Source organism: Argiope bruennichi, chromosome X2, assembly GCF_947563725.1.
Source record: "Argiope bruennichi chromosome X2, qqArgBrue1.1, whole genome shotgun sequence".
Lineage (NCBI taxonomy): Eukaryota > Metazoa > Arthropoda > Arachnida > Araneae > Araneidae > Argiope > Argiope bruennichi.
Genome location: NC_079163.1, coordinates 97,206,465 through 97,229,071, shown reverse-complemented (window position 1 = coordinate 97,229,071; position 22,607 = coordinate 97,206,465). Strand labels below are relative to the sequence as shown.

General features: G+C 27.8%; 1 protein-coding gene across 3 annotated transcripts in view; it reads right to left on the bottom strand.

Moving 5' to 3' along the window:
• The window catches only part of LOC129960797 (SCY1-like protein 2), a 334,172-nt gene that overhangs the window by 246,747 nt on the left and 64,818 nt on the right, over positions 1–22,607 (bottom strand). For all 3 annotated transcript variants that reach the window (XM_056074446.1, XM_056074447.1, XM_056074448.1), the window contains exon 2: positions 18,792–19,052. In XM_056074446.1, the coding sequence (XP_055930421.1) occupies positions 18,792–18,938 (147 nt within the window). In that variant the 5' untranslated portion in view covers positions 18,939–19,052. The remainder of the gene's footprint in view (positions 1–18,791; positions 19,053–22,607) is intronic.

Below are 22,607 nucleotides of genomic sequence, written 5' to 3'. Positions count from 1 at the left end.
TAGTAAAGGTTTTAGAACTAATTGATGTGCGGCTGCCAATAGCTGCATAATGAAAGAAAGATGGTGTAATGATTTGATGAAAGTGCAAATTCACAAACAATGGTATTTGAACAGGGAAATAGAAACTGAAACCGTTATTGATTGAACGTAAGTAAATCTAGTTTGAAACGGAGTAAGGATAGGAGCTTCTATATTTGCATACCATTTCCCGGAAACCATTTAATCTCTTTCTTAGCAAGCTTGAAAATATTTTAAAGGAATTTCTTTCTGAAGAAAAAGGAAGTGTCTCGCCAGAGAAAAGTTTGAATCATTCACTAATGGTGGAGGTGTGAGTGTGTGTTTGAATTTGCTGACTCCGTTGGGGAGGATGACGACTCTATGTTTACCTACTTAATAGGACAAGGATTCCAACTTCAGCTGAAATGAACAAAAGTCAGAGTCACCTTCAAAAAGTAAACCGAGTTGATTTTTATTCTTTTTGAAGGACGAAAGGAAAGAAAGAAATATTGTTGCATCGATCACATATTCTTTACCTATTGATTCTCTAATTTATGAAATTTGTTAATACATTCTGTTTTAATTATTTTTCAAAAAAATGAATAGTGTAATTAAATATGACTGATTTGAATTTATGTTTGATAAGTTGATTCTAGGTCAGATTTGTAGAGAAGCTACAAATTAAAAGAAATCAAATAATTATTATAAATATATATAAACTAAGCAGTTCTTATAAAAAAGGAGACAATAGATACCTTTTCTCAGATATGAGTTTATTCAAATTTTGATGAACGTTCATCGCAATCTTTAACCAATTTTACATTAAAAAAATCATTTTCCCATCCAAAATTTAGTTGTATTTAATCTATCTTTTAACTACTTTCAGAATCTATTTTTTGAAGTTGTTCTGTAACAAAACCAAATCTTATGTTCATATGTTCTACTTTTTGTTATATTTTAATAAAGAGTTTGGCATGAAGATGCCAGATACTATAGAATCTCTGAAAAGCAATGGAGATAAAGAATTAACTTGAATACGATATAGAAAATTCAAACAAAATACACTGAAATTATTTACATTTGCTTATTCTATCCGATAGATTCTTATGCTAACATTTCAGAGGCACAGTTTATATATTCCAAATTTTATATTTAAAGCTATTGAAACTTAATGCAAAAATTCCTTTTGTATTTCTCTTATGAGAAAGTGTGTTTTTCTTACAGACAGTTTGATTTTGGCATTTTTTGCTAAAATATTAAAACAGTGTCTTGAAATATTTGTTCTAGAATTAAAATTATTTCGAAATACTAAAGCACTTTTTGAAATAGCTTTGCAATATTTTCGTGCTTGTTTTAATTTCTAGAGGGAAATTCTAAGAAGAATGAATTTCAATTAAGATTAGCAACTCATTTAACACTTTAAGCAACATCTCAGTCACCGGTGACTAATTGTGTACTTCTAGTTGAGACAAAATCAGTCACTGTTGACTGAGTTTTATTTTTTAATATAATGGTATAGTATTAAGCCATGTAACTTCATATAATCTCATTTTTTACCATGTAATCATTATGTTTTTACCTTAAATCATTTAACCTCATTTTCTGAAAGAAATACACTTTTCAGCAAACGATATTTGTCAAGATTTAACTACCTTGTCTAATGATATATATAAAAATGATATTAAGGTAACGAAGGGATTATATTGCTTTTCTTGTGGACAGTCTTGTGGACAGTCAATGCCAAAATTAATTTTAACTATACAAACTAAAATATTCATTGCAATAAAATATAACAAAACAATTTTCTCTAACATTTACTTTATGACTAATAGTGATGAATGAAAGTTATTTGTTGAATACTCGTAATATAAAAATTGATCTTAGCATTCAATTTTTTCACAAGAAAGCTATTAATACAAATGAAATTTATTGAAAGAGTAATCTCTTCTGATATGCACTTTATACGTAATGACGCAAAATATAAAAGAAAATATACCTTTTTGAGCAAATAGAATGTAAGATTCAAAATAGTGATTCACGCTTATAAGGGATTTGCCTGCTATTGGGTCTTCATAGGCACATCCTCTTTAAACCTTACACAATATGAGCAATCGATAGGCCTTATTAAAATCATAGAGCTCTCTGCTCTGGATCAGAAAACCCATACCAAGTTTCCACTACCGATGACTTGACCCTTTTCCCAAAGGAGATGAAATTTTAGTAATGCCTTTCCTCCTGCGCTACTAGAAATCTTGTGGAGGAGTTGCCAGTTATTTAAAGCCTAAAGCGTTTCATCAAACCGTTTTAGCTGAAGCGAGTCTAAGGTATTTATTCTGAAATTCAAACAGGAGAAACAGGGTTACTTTAAAATGGCGCATAAATCTTTCAAGATATGAACTTCTAATTATTTATCTCGAAGATTGAGTCCAAGAGCTACTAGAAAATTATTGATTATGCTTAGCTTTTTTTTTAAATGCATTACAAATGAGTAGATTTAACATGCTTCGTCATTAAGGTACATTTTCAACTGACTTTTTGATCTTCTTTGTCTTTTTTTCCAGATTTTCTTTAATTTTTTATTAGATTTTTTTCTTTGTGCGTTTGCTAAGGTTCATAACATGTCAATGAAAAAATATTATATCAGTTAAAGTGTGAATGAAATGCATTTCAATACGATACCCATATTTGCTATTAGCTGCAAGATATATTTAAAAGAATTCATTTCTTGGGATTCATATTCAATTATAAATGTTATGTTTAATGTTATATGCCATTTTTTTACGTTAAATATGAAGATTCATCAAAAGATGCTGATAAAATGTCGATAATGCTTGGCAATTTATCTATTAAAATATAGTCGAAAAAATTTGCAGTCATAAATATATAAGAAAATTGCTTTTAGGAAACAGGTTTTTATTAATATATTAAAGAACTAAATAATGTTTAAATGAAAAATACGATATTCTCTCCGACTTAAATTTCCTATGGTATTGTTTTCAGGACTTCATTCATTTACGACTTTATTTTTATCTCTATTATTGATAAAATGTTATTTTCTTCTTATTAGTAAAAGCATTCTTTAGAAATATATATAATTTTTTTCACAATTTTTCAAAGTTGTATTATTGTCAATTATCATAGAACCATGTTATCACTTTTCCTCAGTCTATCAAACAATACATTTGTATAAAATAGTAAATCAAAATTAAGCGATTGTCATTTAAGATATAGGGAACACCAAGATAGTTTATCGACATCGGGAATGCACAGTATTCTAGCCTATTAGGAAGTGAATGAAAATTTGATTTAAAAATTTCATCTTTGTAAATATAAAGGAAATCAAATTGGATGAAAGCGAGCAAAAAATCCTAAGAAATACTATTCTTTTGGTAATACACCTTGGCAAGAAAAGGCAACAATGGAATACAAATAGCAGCCCAACAGAAATACAGGAAATAGGCAATGCAAGAATGCGGAGGTAAAAATAAGAGAAATAGCAAAAAGATAGAAAACAATGAAGTAAGGTAAATATTATGCTCCTCTTTTTCTTTTATCACAGTAAACAGAAACAACTCAGTCTGAATAGAATGTGTTATACTTTTACTCTTCGTGACAGCTTAAGAGACTGCTTGGGTAAAGTAACTATCACATTAAAGCCAATAAATTGGTATATGATATAAAAATCGGGTAAATAACATATTTAAGGCTGATAAATAGCCCTGATTGCATAAATTTTGCAGTGAAATGAGTATACATGCTTTCAGAAAACAATTAGAAATTATTATTTAAAATGTCAATATAACTAAGAATCGGAAACATCAATTTTCGAATTTAATATTTTTTAACTAATCGAATTCTTTAAAAAAAATCATGTTTATAAATTTGCTTGAAGATTATTTTATTCTATACTAGCCGCCTTTGGCGACCAGCCGGTTCGCCAATCTTAATGTTCGTTAAAATTTTAATAATTATATATTTTATGCAATTCCAACTTTAATAGATTCTTCAGCAAAATATTTTAAAACTTCAAATTTTGATAGTCATATAATTCACTCATAATATTAAAAAGGCCTTCAGTCATAACGTGATATGTATCTCTCTAATTTTCTGTTACCCCTCGTAGAATTTATGCTTTAAATTAAAGTGTAAATGATTAATCTGCAATTAATATAATAATATTTTTTACTGAAACAAAGCATTTTTTTTAATAATATGATTACTGATAATAGAGTCACTGAGCGTTTAAACTTTATGTTCACTAAAGAATATCTTTCTTAATTTATGTAATATCTCAAGAATTTGTCAACAAAATTTTCGCAGATTCATCATGAACAGATCGATTAATGAACAATGTTTACTTTTAAATGCATCAAACACTAAGAAAATAAAATGAATCGTTTAAAATAATCGGTCTAAAACAGGTTTAAAAAAACTACTTAAAAAACGATGTAATTAAAACTATAAGCATATACAAAAAAATATATAACTAACATAAATACAATTTAATTACAAAAGCATGCAACTAACCTAAAAATAATTTAAATCATTGAAAACAGGTTTAAAAAAAACTACTTAAAAACCATGTACTTAAAACTATAAGCATATACAAAAAATATATAACTAACATAAATACAATTTACTTACAAAAGCATGGAACTCACCTAAAAATAATTTAAATCGTCTGTTGAAAGTGGTTGTCATGACAACAATCAGAACAATGCGCATGCGTGAATTTTCTTCGGAAACTTCTTTTCTCTTTCCAGCTGTGTTGCCATAGAAACCGGCGCACAGCTGTTTACACGTTTATGTTTATCTATTCAGATTTTATAATATCTAATCAGAGTAACGGTGAATATCAGTGTGTTCGTGTTCGTCAATAAATGTTAATTTTTTTAATAACATGATTAACGAAAACAGAGTCACTGAGCATTTAAACCTTATGGGAACTAAAAAATATCTTTCTTAATTTATGTAATATCTCAAGAATTTGTCGACCAACCGGTTCGCCAATCTTAATGCTCGTTAAAATTTTTATATTTAAATATTTTATGCAATTCCTACTTTAATAGCTTCTTCATCAAAATATTTTATTCATCAAATTTTGATAGTCATATTATTCACTCATAATATTATAAAGGCCTTCAGTCATAACGTAATATGTATCTCTCTAATTTTCTGTTAACACCCGTAGAATTTATGTTTTAAATTAAAGTGGAAAGAATTAATCTGCAATTAATATAATAATATTTTTTACTGAAACAAAGAATTTTTTTATAATCTGATTAATGAAAATAGAGTCACTCAGCGTTTAAACTTTATGGGCACTAAAGATTTCAATTTACGTATTATCTCAAGAATTTGTCAACAAAATTTTCTTAGATTCATCATGAGCAGATCGATTCATTAACAATGTTTACTTTTAAATGCATCAAACACTAAGAAAATGAAACGAATCGTTTAAAATAGACGGTTTAAAACAGGTTTTAAAAAAACTACTTAAAAAACGATGCACTTAAAACTATAAGCATATACAAAAAATATATAACTAACATAAATACATTTTAATTACAAAAACATGCAACGAACCTAAAAAAAATTTAAATCCAGTCCGCATCGGTTGATAATTCGTCAACACAATGCGAAATTCAGAACACAAAGCGCATGCGTGAATTTTCAACGCCAGTTACGTAACGCAAATACGTGATTTTTTTTCTACGCCAGTTGGGGTAACGCTATGCGGATTAGAAATTTTTAATTTCCTTTATTCTGTTTTATTTTTATTCAAAAGTTCTTCAGAATGAATCTGAAGGATCGATTAATTAACAATGTTTAATTTTAAATGCATCAAACATTAAGAAAATAAACAGAATCGTTTGAAATAATCCGCCGAAAAATACTAACCCTAGCCTCATTACTGTTGGGAGAAAAAAACCCCGGAAGCCTTACTCATTTGGCGATGGCGAAAATGGAAGATTTTTTTGGCGGAAAAGTTGGCGGTGGGGAAAATGAAAGTTTTTGGCGGGAAAGTTAGTTTTTAATTAATAATTAAAATTCTAATTAAAATTTCAAAAAAAGGGACCCCAGGTGCACATTCCCGACCTCTAAGGTATACATGTACCAAATTTGATAGCTGTATGTCAAATGACCTGGCCTGTAGAGCGCCAACACACACACACACACACACACACATTGAGCTTTATTATAGATATAGATATAGATATAGATTACAGCTGTCAAAATGATTTAATTATTTGCAAAAAATTTGTTTCACAATTATTTCATAAAATGGTATTGCATGAAACAGTCAGGATCAGGAAATTTTCAGATTTTAATCAAAACGTATTAATAATGGTTTTTTTTACAAAATTCACAAGTTTAAATTATTTTTCCTATCTTTTTTGTACAAAATTGGATGAATTTGTAATGATTAATATTAAACAGAGAATTGATCGTAAAAATGCAGGGTCAATATAAATATTTATGCTTCGAAATACTTTTCGTATTTATATGTTTTTTTAAACATTTTATATGTTTTTTTAAATACTATTAGGTCTACAATTCTGCTTCAACCGTCGTTTCCCCCAAAATGTGATTTTTATTTGAAAAAAGTGATTACCTATTCATGCTTCAAAGTACTGTCCGTCACTAGCTACTACTTTCTGGCAATTGTCGGATATCATCTCAGAAAAATAAGTCTTTTAAAGCTATCAATTATCGATTCATGTTTGGACTTCTTCATAAAATCGGAAATGCAGTTTAACTAGGGCATGTATCATAGATCGAAACAAATGGTAGTTGCAAGGAACAACGTCTGGAGAGTGGAACAAGGGTGGTAAGACAATTCATTTGAATGTTTCCAAGTATGTCTTGACTTGTCTGAAAACTTATTGCCAAGCATTGTTATGCTGGAGGATAACTTTGTTGTGTCTTTCTTGGTACTGTTTGTCCTTCATTACTCGTCTCAAACACATCAGTTACATTGTATACCTTGTGTCGGCTTCACTCGATTTCAACAGTTCATAATATATCACACCGAGCTGATCCTACCAACTGCAGGGCATAACTTGGCGCAGAGAACATTCGGTCTGTCCATTGATGTAGATACATTTCCCTGCATTCCCCGTTTCTGTATTTTGGATTATCGTGATGGTCCATTTTTCTTTGCTATCTCGTAACTCTACCAGTGATGTCATTTATTAATTGAAAATTTTATATAGAGAAAAAATAAATTTCAATCTATTTGTAAAAACAATAAATAGTACTTGGAATGAACATATATTTATCACATACTTTTATTTAATTTGACTCTTTTCGTTACGGTATTTCGCAATCGATTTTCTACTGAAATCTTGGTGTGTTCGAGTTTTCAAATGTTATGTATTTCTGTGCCCTCATTGTTAAAACATCTTTTTAATAAACGTACATCTAAATCATTTGTTAATCTCTTGAATTATTTAAATTTTATTTCCTTACTTGTGGCGCCATTTGGCAGTGAATTAAGAAGAAAAAAAAATGCTTGCGCAAAAGTAATTAATTTTTGTTATCTAATTCAGAATAGTTTCTCTTAAATAAAAAATAAAATAATTAATTAATGCTTATACGTGAATCGAAATTACAAGCATTTCTTGAAGTCTATCATCAAGTTGTAGTTGCTGCAAAAGTTTCCTTTTTACACAACAATGACTCCAAATAACACTTTCTCTAGTTATGAACCTTTTCTTTTCCACTCTGAGTCTATCAAGTTATAATCGGAGAGTTATCGGTTCTATCGGATTTGACGCATTTTCCATTATGCTGCACTTTATTTTAGTGCCTCCTCCAAAAGAAATTCAGAGCTCTTGGCCTTAATTTAACTTAGAGAACAATTTATTTCCAAAAGCTTGTGATTTCAATTTCATTCCTATGCCGATTGGAAAGGAAGATTTGGAATCCCACATCTTGACTTGGAATGAAATGTTATGTTCCGTCTTTGAAGGGTTTTCACTTGAAAGAAAGCCCCAGCTCTCTTCGTACGATATCTTTTAAAACTTTTCTCATCTCGGAGACTTTCCGAAAGAGATGAAAAAAATTGTCATCCTCTATTTTCAGTTTCATTGAGATAAAGGTTTAAGAGAAGCTTGTTTTACTTTTTTTTTTATCTATGTTGTTTCCAAGGAACGTAAGACAAAGGAGCGAAAAAGGATTTGAATAAACTAAAGAATAAATAATATATTATATATCTGGCTGTATTAGCTTTGTTTCAGCGAAAAGAAATAGATTCTTTTTTTATGTTATCGTGATTTTATAATATTCATAAGGTTTGCATTCCTTAAACGTGTTTCGAACCAAAAAATTTACTGAAAAGATCCGAAGATTATCGCTTAAAACTTTAAATAAAAATGATTTCATATTTTCCTAATACAAAAAGGTTGGCAATGATACAGTTAATGTAACGTTATGAAAATATAGTGAAAAATATAGTGTCTATAAGGCTAAAAATTACTTAAATGTTTGCAAGCCAAACTACTTGCGTTTGAGACTTTTCAGTATTGATAGTGTTAAAGTGTTGAATAAACTTCATCGCTTAAAATATTTTATTATTGTATAATTAAGAATTGTAATCTAACAATGAATTAAAAATATCTTCCTTCAGATTAAATAAAGAGTAGGAGTTTTATATCTAACATGAAAAATAGTGTCTTAAACCTTCACATTTTTATATTCATTTTAAAAGGGGAGTGAACATTAGCTTAAAATTTATTGGTAGCTGCTTAGGCTCAAATGAAATATATAATCAAAAACTTTCAAGGAAGTGTTTTAAATTAATAAGAACTATATATTTAAAATTATTTTTAGGATTCATGAAATAAATTTTAAAATTTTCAAAAGAAAAAAATATTAAAATGATTTGAACTTTGAATAAGAATTTATGAGCATTAATAGGCACTTCATCATGCGGTTGATAACCAAGATAAATTTCATAAAAGTGTTAAACATGCTTAACATTTTAGTTATGCATACTTTATTAATTCAGGATATATATTTTGGGAATGAATGCGTATGGGCACTAAAAGATACTTCATCGTACGGATGATAATAAATTTATTAAAAGTGCTATTCATGCTCAAAATTGATATCAATCCTACTTTATTAATCAGGGTTATATAATTTTGGAATGAATAGTGGGCTATTTCCAACATGTTCCTAATTTGCATCATACAATAAATATGATTCATATTTCTTAATTGCGAGAAACAGGAACGTGAATCAAAGAATACTAAAAATTTCTGCAAAATAAACCCTGTCTTGAGTTTAATTTTTCCAAAGAAGAACTATGAATGAGCCTTTGTGTCATTCCGGCGTAGGAAAAGATTTAAGCTTTAATTAAAATATGGTTGACTATTAAATCCATACCGTTAAAATGATTTAATACCAAACAATTAGAAACTTCTCTTCTACGGTTCTTCTAAAGATGTTTCGAATTCTTTTCAACTAAACATATTTACAGAAAATGATTTATTTCAAGAAGCAATTCTCTTTGATTACTAGATGGGCTTTCTTTAAATTCATCTAATAGGAATGGGGTTTATTTGATAACCGAAATAGGAAGTCTCAACTTTATGTAATTGAATTAATTATGAATATAAATTGTTATTCTTATTCCATCTTAGATTAATCCGAAAAATTCAATTTTGATACAAGAAAAATGCATTTATCTGTTATTCGAATAAAAGAGTCTTAATTTTGTTATAATTGAATGAATTATTATCGTTAAGTGCATATTATTGTCACAGCTAATTTGATAATGACGTCAATTTCTCAATTTTTCTATCAACAGTAATTGGAATTAACAATAAATTGTAAAATAGAATTTTTCATCATATAATTCTGAGAGCATGATTCGCAGATATTCATTGGCCAATTATTGCACAAATGTTTATTTCTAAAGTAAGAATTATGAAACTTTTGCTCTGAATCTTATTTGAAAAGCTCTAAAGCAACTAATGCAACCACTTCCAACAAAATACATAACAATTCAGACTACTAAAATAAAGTTATTTTAAATAACAGAACAAAATACAAATTTGCAAGGAAAAAAATACTAACTATAGTTTGTTTTAAAAAATAAAAGGCCCTTATCTAATTACCTACGTATGTGATTATTCAAAAACATTCAATTTTTTAAACGATAGTATAGCTTTCATAAAGCATGTATTAAGCAATTGCGCATCAGGTAGCTTAGAACGGAAGAAAGAAAAAAAGAATTTTTTTACTTTTTACTGAAATAATTTATTCTTAAAGAAAGTAATTTACCTCAAGCTATAAAAATGTCAAAGTTGAAACTAATTTACAAATCTGTCTTTCGGTCCATGTTGCTATGTAATTACTAGGTTGAGTGTTAGCGGTGTTAACAGTGTTCGTAATAACTTTAAAATGCTTCGGTTCTTTAATATAATTTGTATATTTTCAGAATTAAGAAAAGTTTAAATTCTGATGAGATGTTGAGTATTTAACAAGCCCATGAGCTCAGATGAATTCTGAAATTAATATTTCTGTTATCTTTTCTTAAAAGTTGCATGATCATTAATCTTGATGCATAATGAAGTCTGATTCTCATTTATGACTTTCAAGATCTTGACCATCTTTTAATTACGAGTTTTCATTTAATGCGAGTGAATTATAATACAGCTCAGATCTTTTGCCTCTTCTATTCTACTCTTGCACTCATATTGTTAAATCAGTTTCTATAATTAGTCGCGAAACGTTTGGTTATTATTTTATCACGAACAGCTTAGTATATTGAGTAAATGAAATATACATAAAACCAAATAAAAAGGTAAAGTTGGAAAATACTTTTTAGCTGTTAAGTGAAAACTATGAACTCTATAAACTAAATATTTAAATCAATGGAATTATTTGAGATATCATAAGTTTGAAAAATTGTTAATTGTATTATGGACATTAATTAAGAGTAGCTATCTAACTTGAAATTTTGCTGTCTGATACGTATAGCAAAATTTTAAATATATATTCCCCATCAAAACCCCCCCGGGGAGGCAGTTCGAAATGAAGTTCCTCCTCCCATTGATGACGGGACGTGCTTCCTTAGGGAAGGGTTGTACCGTGGCCGGTGATGGCCTTAAAGACTCAATCACAGTTCCCACCAGTGTTGCTGTTGCGGCGGTCCGGTCATTCAATATTTATTATCCGGGTGCCTTCGGGCAGGGGCGGAGAGTCAGTGATACGACTTAACCATCAGAATCAAGAACATGAAACTATTTACAGATAAGCATTTTAAAAAAACAAAGAAAAAAAAAATATGAAAAAAAAAATTATTTCCGCCACCCTGTCTCGGATTTGTTAAATCATATTTCAAACATTTAAAAAGGTAGATTTGTTTACTAATATAAATTTTTCTATACTCTCATGTATGTACAGAAATTTACAAAGCAATAAGATTAAATATTAATTACCCTCGTATGTTCGTATATTATTTATATGAAATTTGGTATACACGGTGATTTATAGTTTCACGTTTACATTTGAGAGGACATTCCAAAATAATGAGAGATTATGGCTGCCCAAGAATTTGTGAATATTTTTTTTAATGTAACTTCAAATTTTTTTTTATCCTGGCTAAGCAAATACAAAATTTACAGATGTCACAAAAGTTTTCTGTTTTTATACGAAATTAAATACTAAAGCTTTGTTGTAAAAAATATTCAAACCCTTCGGCTATACTTACAACTAAGAAAGGAAATGAAAAATTCAATTTACAACAACTTCTTGGTTACATACTTTTTATTTCTTTTTAATCAACTATTTCTATAGAGAAAAAAAGTCAGTGATTTATATCGGAATATTTTTTTTTCTTCAATTTCTTAGAAAAATATGAGGCGATTTCGTATTACCAGAAAATAAAGTAAAGAAAAACGATTAAATTAAAAAGACAAACAAACAGGGGCTTAAGGGGGCCTGGATTCTTCCAGCTTCAAATAATCGCTGAAGGACAAATTTTGATTTATGTTTGCTTCTTCGAAAATTTCGAAGAAAAGGATCTACATTGGTAGTAGGATATTTAGCAACAGGATCTATAACAAGAAAATCATTTTTAAGAATTTTCATTTCAAAATAAATGGTATTAGTGTTCGAAGATAAAACTTTTGAAAACTTTTATTTGCTCTAACAGATGAAAATGAATTTATATGTTTATATAAAGATTCAGTATTTTTTTTTTGAATTCTCAGAATTTAAGATCTTAAAGCTCTTATTTGTTTTCAAATACTTTCTCAGAACTTAGGTTTCTCTGAAACTCGAATTTTCCTGGAAGGGATAAAGAGATATATAAGAATGTGTTAACAGAAACTTCGTTAATCCATGTTTATGATTGAAACAATGGGTAATAGCGTGTAGAATTTTAAAAAAAAGTTTTCTCAGAAAGTTCCAATAATCCATCTTTTGCAATACTTTACAAATTCATTTAATGTTCGGGTTTTAGATTTAAAAGTTTTTACAAAGATTTTGTTTATAAATAAAAAGAATTAAATTTAGAATAAAAATTGAAAAAAAAAACATAATAAAGAAAAAGGACTCCCACGCTCTCTGGTCCAGGTGTGTTTTATAATACAATCGATTAATCAATTTTGCTTATAAATAAAAAGAATTGGATTTAAAATAAAAATTGAAAAAAAAAACATTAATAGAGAAAAAGCACTTCCAGGCTCTCTGGTCTAGGTGTGTTTTATAATACAATAGAAAACCAGTTTATAGATCATAAATTTTTTTTATTTCAAAATAAATAGTAAAAAAGTGTCACAAATGGAATATTTTATCTAAATTTCATTTTTTAGAAAATCCCTTTTCCCTTAAATAGATCAAAAGTATTTTATTATCTTAAAATATGACAGAACTTTGAAAGGATTTCAAAAGGTGAAAAATGAAAATAATGAATAATTTCTTACAAAACTTAATCTTTGCGAAATTATATATGGAGCATCGTCCTAAATTATCATTCTGAAAAGATTTTGTGTATCATTAATTGTGTGTTTAATTTCCTTCCCATAGAGTTTCATAGCTTGTAAAATAGCTATTTCTCTAATTACAAGGATCTAATTTTTGATTTTTTTATTTGGATTGTATGAATACACTAGTTTTGTATGAAATTGTTGCTGTTGGTACAATAATAAAAAGATTTTCTAAATAAAGTTTAAGATTCAAGATAAGGTAATTGAAATCAAAAAGTTATATCAAACTATAAAAAAAAGCTCATTATTTTATCTATTGTGAATTCTGTGGCTTTCCTTTAATATTTGTTTATATCCTTTTTTACTGTGAATAAATTTTTGTATTTATAAACTTATGCAAAAGTTCATTATGGTGGGATTTTTAACATTTTAACATTCTTAACATTATGGTGGGATTTTTAACGTTTTAACATTCTTAACATTATGGTGGAATTTTTAACATTTTAATATTTTTAACATTAAGAAATACCTTGGTAAATTATAAACTGCCCTTAAAGAAAGTATAAAGGTATTTTAAATCACCAAAATTAATATATCGAAATAAGGAACTATGTACCGTTAATTTTGAAATGAAATTACAACCGATTCTTCTAATTCTTGCATTTGCTTAATTTGATTAAGAAAATTCCTTTTATTCAAAGGAAAAATTGCGGTTTTAAAGTAGTTCGCACTGTACACCGTTCCATTAGTTTCCGTTTTCTAACGTTAACAATCACGTTCCTGTTGCTATAGAAACAAGCATTCCTTTATCTCTCATACTTTTAACTCCCCTCATTGTTTTGGAATGAAAGGGTTTTAACATTTTGATTCAATTAACCTTCTGAACGTGAATTAAACAATTTCCATTTTATCCACAACGGTTTGGCAAACAATGCAAGATTTTGGATAGAATATGACCGACTCAAATAACTTCAATAGAGTATTGGTAGCCTTTTCCGAGTTTTATACTTTAAATGTATACCTGCAGCATATAAGCAAAGTACTTATTACTTTAGAGTAAATTTTATACTTTTGCTAATAGAAAATTGTTTTGAAAAACTGCAGAAATAGATATAATTATTCACCTATGAATTAAATAGATAGTAAAATCAAGGGATTTAATTTTTTTCACATTTCAAATCAAGATTAAAGTATGTTTTTCAACTTATTCAACAATTTAAAAGAGCTAAGAAAGAAACCCATATTCAAAGCATAAATGCATATTTCTATAAATTTTTAACTGCCATAATATTAATTTATTTGATATAATTTCAAACGTTGCTTAGAAAATCTTCTGGAGTAAATTGAGTGAAAATTTTCGGTGAATCACTCTGTAAATGAATTTTTTGCTCAGATGCATATACACTAGTTTTACGTTAATGCTGTAATTAGTGAGTAACCGAACATTCAACGATTGTTATTGTATAAAGAATTCAAGAAAGACTGAAATAATACAAAATTAAAATTAATATATTGATAGAGCATTTTTTATTAACCTCTCAAATGCGTAGGATAAGCGAAATTTGAAAATACAATACATTGCGCATTTAATTTCCATCATCTAGTTAACTGTTTCATCTCTGTGTTTTTTCAAAAAACTCAATATCTTTTTTTTTATTTAAAGGCACTGAACTCTCCAAGAGACACAAATTTCTGAAAAAAATATATTCAAAATGATAAATGTATTTCAAATAATTCCACAATAATGGTTATTTAAAAAAATAAAAATATTAACATGAATCTAAAAAAAAATTTTCATCCCTAGAATTGGAAATAACAGGAACATCTTTCACGGGCGAGTTTTACAAGTGAAAGATGAAAAAGAGAAAAAACATTGGCAATCACTTTAATAACTCTTTTAACCCTCTCTTAATTCCGCATATCTTAAAATAAATCAAACACTTTTGAAGCTTTTTAATAGGAACTTAGAAAACGTGAAATATACGGCCACTCGCACAAAAATAAAATTCTGATTGAATACTTGGTTGTGACAAATTTTAATCTTTTTTCTTAAGAGAAAAAAATACTTCATTTTCTCCCTTCCAGCATACAGAAAGTGGAAAGCTTTCTCCGTGACAGGCGATTCTTTCAATCTAATTGATATGTCTAAAGTTCCGGAAAACTCTTTAATAAAAATGGTGATGGATTTTTTATAGCTCTCATCAACTTTGATGCCCAATTCTGGACTTTCACAAGTGAATGAATTCCAGAAATATTCTTCCGGAGAAAGTGTCTGATAGAAAGTTAATTTGAAATCAATAGAGCACTTTTTCATCTGTTTAATGTTCCAAGGTCACACATTGTACCAAGAAAAAAAAATAATTTCATATGGTGAAAATCATTGCTTTTTCAGTATTTTCATTTTATGATCTATTACTATTTTTTATAATTAAAATGATGCTCGTAGAAATGTTTGACATCTGAAAGAGTTTCCTGGAGAATTTACTGTCTTGGCGTTAGTTTGTTAAAATGAAGTACCTCGAAAGACGCGAGAAACATATTTCTTGAAAAAAAAGTTTTAACTTGAAAGAGATTTGATAAAAAGCTTTCAGAATTTAAGAGAGAATATTCAGAACCAGCGTATATTAAAATATTGAATAAAAGAAGGTACACTGTTAGTGTAAACTAAAGAAAACTGAGAAGTAATATATCATTCTTATTTTACGATAGGACTTCATCTGCGTCACTTGATACATAACTTAAATGCGCCACTTGTGATCCTATGAGTTTCTGCAATTACCTAGCTTCTTTTTTATATTTTCCTAGAAAAGTAGAAGCTCGCTAAAACTTCAGATACTCTTATAAAAGTCTTTATTAAAGGAAAACAAATAACAAAATAACAAAGATTCATAGAAAGTAGGATAAAATATTCCTGTTTTTCTAAAGATGTTAAGAGAATTTTTGCATAAATTGGGAAAGTCTGAAACTTTGAGACAAACTAGGAAGATAAGTCAATCCACAAATAAAAAACAAATAAATCAAATGATTACATTTTCTAAAGAGGATTAATGCGATGATCTTTATGAACTCTGAATTGTTTCAGCGAAGTAAATTTCTAGCTGGTGTAAGAGATATTTCCCTTGATGGGAATTTCAATCGTCTTTTGCATGGAATTAACGCAATGGCGTGACTTAAACCATTAAGGTGAAAGATAATTAAGTGGAAGTATTCGTGGCTACATCCACGATACGTGCCAATGATGTCTAAAATTTTGATATTGCAAAGAATAATTTGTTACGAAATTATTGCCAGCTACTACATTATACGAGATTGGGAATTAAGCACTATCTAATCCAATTACAAAAAAAGCGTTTATTTTTCTGTTTTTATTGTAGAGTGAACAGTCTTGTTTATTCTTATTTTTACGGAAAATGGGGGACGTTGTCATTAAACAAAATAGTTTATTCTTTCTTCTAAAATATTACAAGAATAAGATTGAAGCTACAATTCCTGTTACTGCCAACCGAATTCATGCTGAAAAACTTATAAAACTAATATATAACATGTATACAACACCATGAGTGGTAATGAAACAAAAAAACAAATAGGTGCTTCCCACATGTGCATGCCCTTTTAGTTTTGTTATACGATTCAGAATATCTTATTTAATTTTTCGGTGCTGAATTAAAAGTTGCTATTGTGAAAATAAGATGATTATGTCTGTATTTAGCTCTACTTACTAATTTTATTTCTTAACTAAACCTCAGTGTACCGATTGACAAGTAGCCTCAATTTATACTTAAAATATGATTTTTAAATCATTTTTATATGAATTACTTAAGAAATAAAAAACTGAAAAATCTTTTTAAATCAATATTGAAAAAATTAGGCATTTAATGGTAATGAAGACAAATTATTTACTATATTCCGAGGCTTACTTTAGTGATATTTAGACCTGAATAAATTTGGCTTTTGAAGTCTGCCCCTAAAATAACAAAATGAAAAATCTATTCATGGTAATTTTTTTACTTATATATTTATTCTTTTGAATGAACAATAATAGCTTGAAAATAAGAATGCTGCATTCTTCTAAGAGACGTGAACCCGGCAGGTGATTACGTTCTTTCTATTTAAAATAAGCAATTTTTTATTCAAAATGCAAATATTTAATCGGATCAATACAAACAAAAGCATTATAAGTTCCAAGCCATCAAAATTAAGCAAATAATTCGAGACTTTTCAAAATGTCATATTTCGAGCAGATAATTTTTTGAGTAAGTATGTGCACAGCTCCTTGAAATAAATTTCATATTTTTTCTGAGAGAGAATTTGAGCTCTTACACATGTTTGAAAAATGAAGCTGTCATATAAACCGTCAGTTTCATCAACTTAAACAATTACTCTTATTTTTCTTTTCCCATCATTAATAAAATATGGAAAAATAGAAGTGATGATTAGTGTTTCATCCGATTTGGTTTCAACCATTTTAATTTAATTTTTTATAAATTTTCCGAATTAAACACCAGATAGATTATCCAGAATGGACAGCCATTTTTTATTAATATGGTTTTTCTTTTAAATAGATGGTAGGAATAAAATAAGTGGCATTTAATTTTGTTAACTAATTACAATCTTCCTATCTTCCATCTAACTTCTCTCTTCGAAGAAGAAACGAGAAATATATTTTAGCTTTCTTTCGATGCTCCACTCTTAACTTTTTCATGAAGTAGGAATGATGATTACATTTGATAAAATTAGCTTTAAATAAGTAGCAAATAATCTTTTTTACTACGAATATGTTAATAGATTTGCTTTTATCATAGACAGCTTGTATATATTATATATGCGTTTATCGAATATATGCATAACATGTAACTTTCTGGTACACTCAGCATCATATTGAGTTTAAGGTAGGTAGTTGGCTGCTTTGAAATATTGATTTTTGCCCAAAATATTGAAGCATTTTTTAAATTCAATATTCGTAATATTTTAATGGCTTTCTTTAAAGCCATCACCTGCATTGGTTTTTTTTCTGTGGAAAGTTACATTAATTTTTATATCTCCATAATTTTATTTTTAATATTATACGTATTTGCATCTTTAAATGAGCCATTTTCTCAAATTCTAAATTGTATTAAAATTTTCTTTGAAAAAACCTTAAATGAAAATTAAAATCAAATGCGTATTTTTTGTTCAATTTTTTTTATCATATTATCTATAGCTTCTAAACTACAGATTAAGCAATCTGCTAAGATTTCACAGCAGTTATAATGCTTTATGTGAAAAAAGAAAATGTAATATTTTTTTATCAGTTGAACACCATTATTTAACCTCTGAATAGAAATACAGCTTATTCATTAATTTAGGAATTAAGCAATAAATTTATATATTTTTCTTAAAATATCGACAAGATTTTAAGAAATTCATTTGATGAACTTTTATATTTAGAGGCTTTTGCTTTACATCATTTTTTGCCCCCCCCCAAAAAAAAACAACAACAACATATTTCTTCCAGTTTAAATTTTTTAAACTGGAAGTTTAAATGTTTAATTGTTTTTCATTGGTTTTCAATTAAATTTATGCAAATTTTAAAAACCTAATTATCTATTAACATTTTTTTAAAATTTATTCCTGAAGTAGTAGTATACCATAATTTAACAACAGGAGAAATGTATTTGGTACACCTTTCTAAATATAATATATTTTATAAAATTAATTCTTTTTCAGTATTAATCTACATATTACATACCCGAAATCTTCGCCACTAATTCTTCAATCCGGTTGGGTGATTTACTAATCTAGATAAACCTGCAACTGCTTTTCATTCATGCAAGAAAATGTTTTTATCTTAGAAAATATGGTAATACTTACTCTTTTATCGGATTTACGGACAGCCTCATGAATTTTCCATACGAGTTCAGGTCCAGCACTTGCGACCTGTCTCCCAATCTCGAAGTACTGGGTAATGGGATTCGATTCTTGAGGGGTCTGAGGATTAGTCTTCAACTTGGCAAACATTCCGATTCTGGACAGTCAATTAGTCACCTACTTCTCAACATGGATGGATGGACGCACTTGTTAAGAAATTTTTGGTTATTGTCACCAGTTCATAAGGAACGCAACTGGTGCAACCTGGAAAAGAAGAAAGTATTAAGAATAAATGAAATTATTCCAGCATTAAATATTGTCTTTTTAATAAAGAAAAGGAAGAAAATAATTTATTCTTGCCGAGTCTTTTTATTTCTACGCTGACAGGTGAGTATAAAAGAAAAAATGTTTTATTCCTTCACTTGCATTTTATAATTCATTCTGTAAACATAATTGCAGCTATGTTAAAATTTCATCTATATTCGTTGAAACAAATATCTATATTCGTTAATTAATATATTAATATATATTAAAGCACTTATATAATTCAAATTTATTTATTTATTCAAAAACTTTTGAAAAGGGTCTTGAAAAAAGGTTGTTCAGTTTTTAAGTAGGCAGATTGTGATACATTTGAAATTATTATTATTTTATTATTAATTTCGCTTGGTGAAATATCTTTTCCCTTGAATAGAATGGTCATTAATATTCACTCCAACCCATCTTGGCTTTATATTTTTTGTTACTGAATGACTGAAGACAGTAGCACCGGAATATAGTACCACAAAAAATAATTTCCATTACGAGCTTCTGATGCGTTTAGTTCATTGAATCAGAGATGGGAACATTAATTGACATCAAAATTATTGTGATCATAATCATATCGAAATACTCCTTCGTTGCGAAAAAATATGAAAATATTAAATCAACCATCAGAATTGAAGGACTTACAATGATGCATTGTAATTTTTTTTTTTGCCTATAAGGCACTGGTCATTATTTTCGAAATTGTTGAATAATTGAAATATTTTGGATAATATTGCTATTTTTGAAAGGCCTTTTCCCATTATATGGAGTAAGATTCCATTACTCTGTTATATTGAATAAAAAGCGGGTTAAACTTCTCACGGTTTAGTTTAGCGTTTCTTTTTGTCAACTACTAAGTATTATATACAGCTTTTGTAATTACTTGAATGGATTTCAGAAACAAAGTTTAAATCTAAAATGTGTGAGTGGCTGGATTAGGCTGAGTTCATTCCATTTTATTTGGCAGCTTAATTTCTTCGTAAAAATGATGTAATGTGTAAAAGAAAATCCTTGAATTAAATTACAGAAATAATTTTTATGCGTCTTTGATAGATAAAATTTACAGAATATTATATTATGAATCTTTCAGTTTTGTGAAGTATATTCTAATAATTTTTCTATAGTAATTTAGATATCAATATCGATTCCCAAATAATAAAAATCAATCTACCTCTTGGATGAGCAGTGCTATTTATATAAAATTTTAAATTGTTCCAAATTGTAATAATTATTAAAATATTAATAAATTAACAAAAATCTATCAAAATTTTAGATGCATAAAGCTATTTATATAAAATCTTAAATAGTTCCAAATTGTAATAGTTCACTAAGCTCATTTTATATTTGATTGCAGGAACTAAATAGGAATTTTCAAGTTATTTTAGCTGCCACAGAAAGTGGTCAGCATCATTCCTGGTTCTTGATCAGAACAGTCGTTTATCCAGAAATAAACTGGGTGATGTGACCAGTCTTTTAAATGATATGACATATATAAATACTATGAGACATATATAAATAGTACACAAGTAGTGCAAAAATTAAAACATCGGTAGTAAATCTAGAACGAAACTTTCTGATTGATATTAAAGAAAGCAACAAACAAATAAAAATCTCTACACAGTGTTTTACATCCGTAGCCAACGTTTACTAATATGGCAACATTTTATTAACATTTTAATATACATTAACAATTAATTTTTTTTCACAATAATCCGATTTCAGATTTTCTTTGAAGAAAGAAAATAGCTTTCATATTGTATATTGATGTGATAATAACTTAATACTAGGTGATGTTTTAGCGATTTTTTTTCCTCATTTTATACACGATGCAACTAATATCCATTATAATCCAGTACTTTTAATATTATTATATAATAAAGGCAAAAGAGACATTTTCTCTAATAAACTAAAAATTATCCAAAAAATTAAGACGAATATCAAAATTTAATTCTATCGCTCTTGTATATTGTGTGTGTGTGTGTGTGTGTGTGTATACTTATAAAAAAATAGTACCAAAATTATTAAATATTCACCAAATACAAATCTACCAATGATATAGAAAGGAAATCCCAGTGAAGTTTCAAAGAAAGTAATGGGGAATTCAGTTTTCACATCTATTTCTCTTTGCAAGAAGACAAATGAAACTGTATATTTATAAAAGTTTTAATTATTTCTTTTTTATAATGAAATTTGTTATAATCTTACAAATGGTATCACTAAAATTGTAAAAATCATTTAGGTAATCATAATTCTGTTATTGTCCTAGAACCCTTTCAATCAAATTTACTTAAAATAATAAATAATACTTAATCAAAATACTTAATATGTAACAAATATGACAACAAATTTCTATTATATTGCATGAATTAAATTAAATACATTTTAAAAATACATCAGGATATTTTAATTCACACAAAGATAGGATCAAAATATTTCTTTGAATAAAAAGGAAAATCATTTTCAGCTTAATACTTTTAACTTTTTCACATAATCAAGTACTATGTTTAATGTATTGTATCTTATCGGAAACCATGCTAATTAGAAGATAATCCTCTAATCTCAGAAACTTTTTTTAACATTCTTTAAAATTTAAAATGTGGAATTATTTGAAATCTTTAATTTCATAGAATTCTAGTGATTAAGTTCAAAAAGCATTGTCCATCAAATCGTATGGAATAACCGAAACAGAATATCTATGTAAACTAATAAATTATGTTTAAGTACAATGTGCCAATAAAAGCAATTTAATGGGAAAAAAAATTGAAAAAATTTCTATGGACATTGTTGGCTAAACTCTTTTTAAATAAAAAAAATCACAAAAAATAATTGCGATAGCAATATCTATTTAAATAAAATCTGTTAAAATCAAAGAAAAATAATATTATGAAATAAAAGCAGAGAACAATATCTTAAATGTTCTAATCATAAAAATCTAAATATAGAAGCATGATTTGAATAATTAAGCATGATATGAAGTACAAGCATGAAAAAAAGAACCTCTATCAACATATTCATATATATTTAAATCAAGTTGCATACATTTTAAAACCAGGCTGATCTGTGTCATCTAGAATTTTTTTTTTAATAAATGAAATATTCTTTGAAGTATTAAAACACAAGTCATCATGAATTCTTTCGGGAAACATGACAAAGAGATACAACTGCGTTTTTGATTTTGACATTATAATAAAGAAAACGTCATTCAAAACCAATGAACCATTCACATATGTGCTTGGTGCGATCAGTACGTGAAAAAAAAGAGTTCCATAGCTGCTTTTTTTAATATTCTTACTTGACTTTCACCTCATCCAACAAGGGAAAACGTCCCCCCACAGCTTTCATTAGAAGTCAAATAACACGTCTGTTTTCTTAATTCAGTTTCAGAACTTTCTAACAAACTTGTTCACATGTCGCAACTTCAGGATCTTTTTGTTACCCCGCTTTCACTGTTTTTTCTCTCTTATGTGGGAAAAGATTTGAAGGAAGAGATTCAATCGAGTTTTTTCAATCATA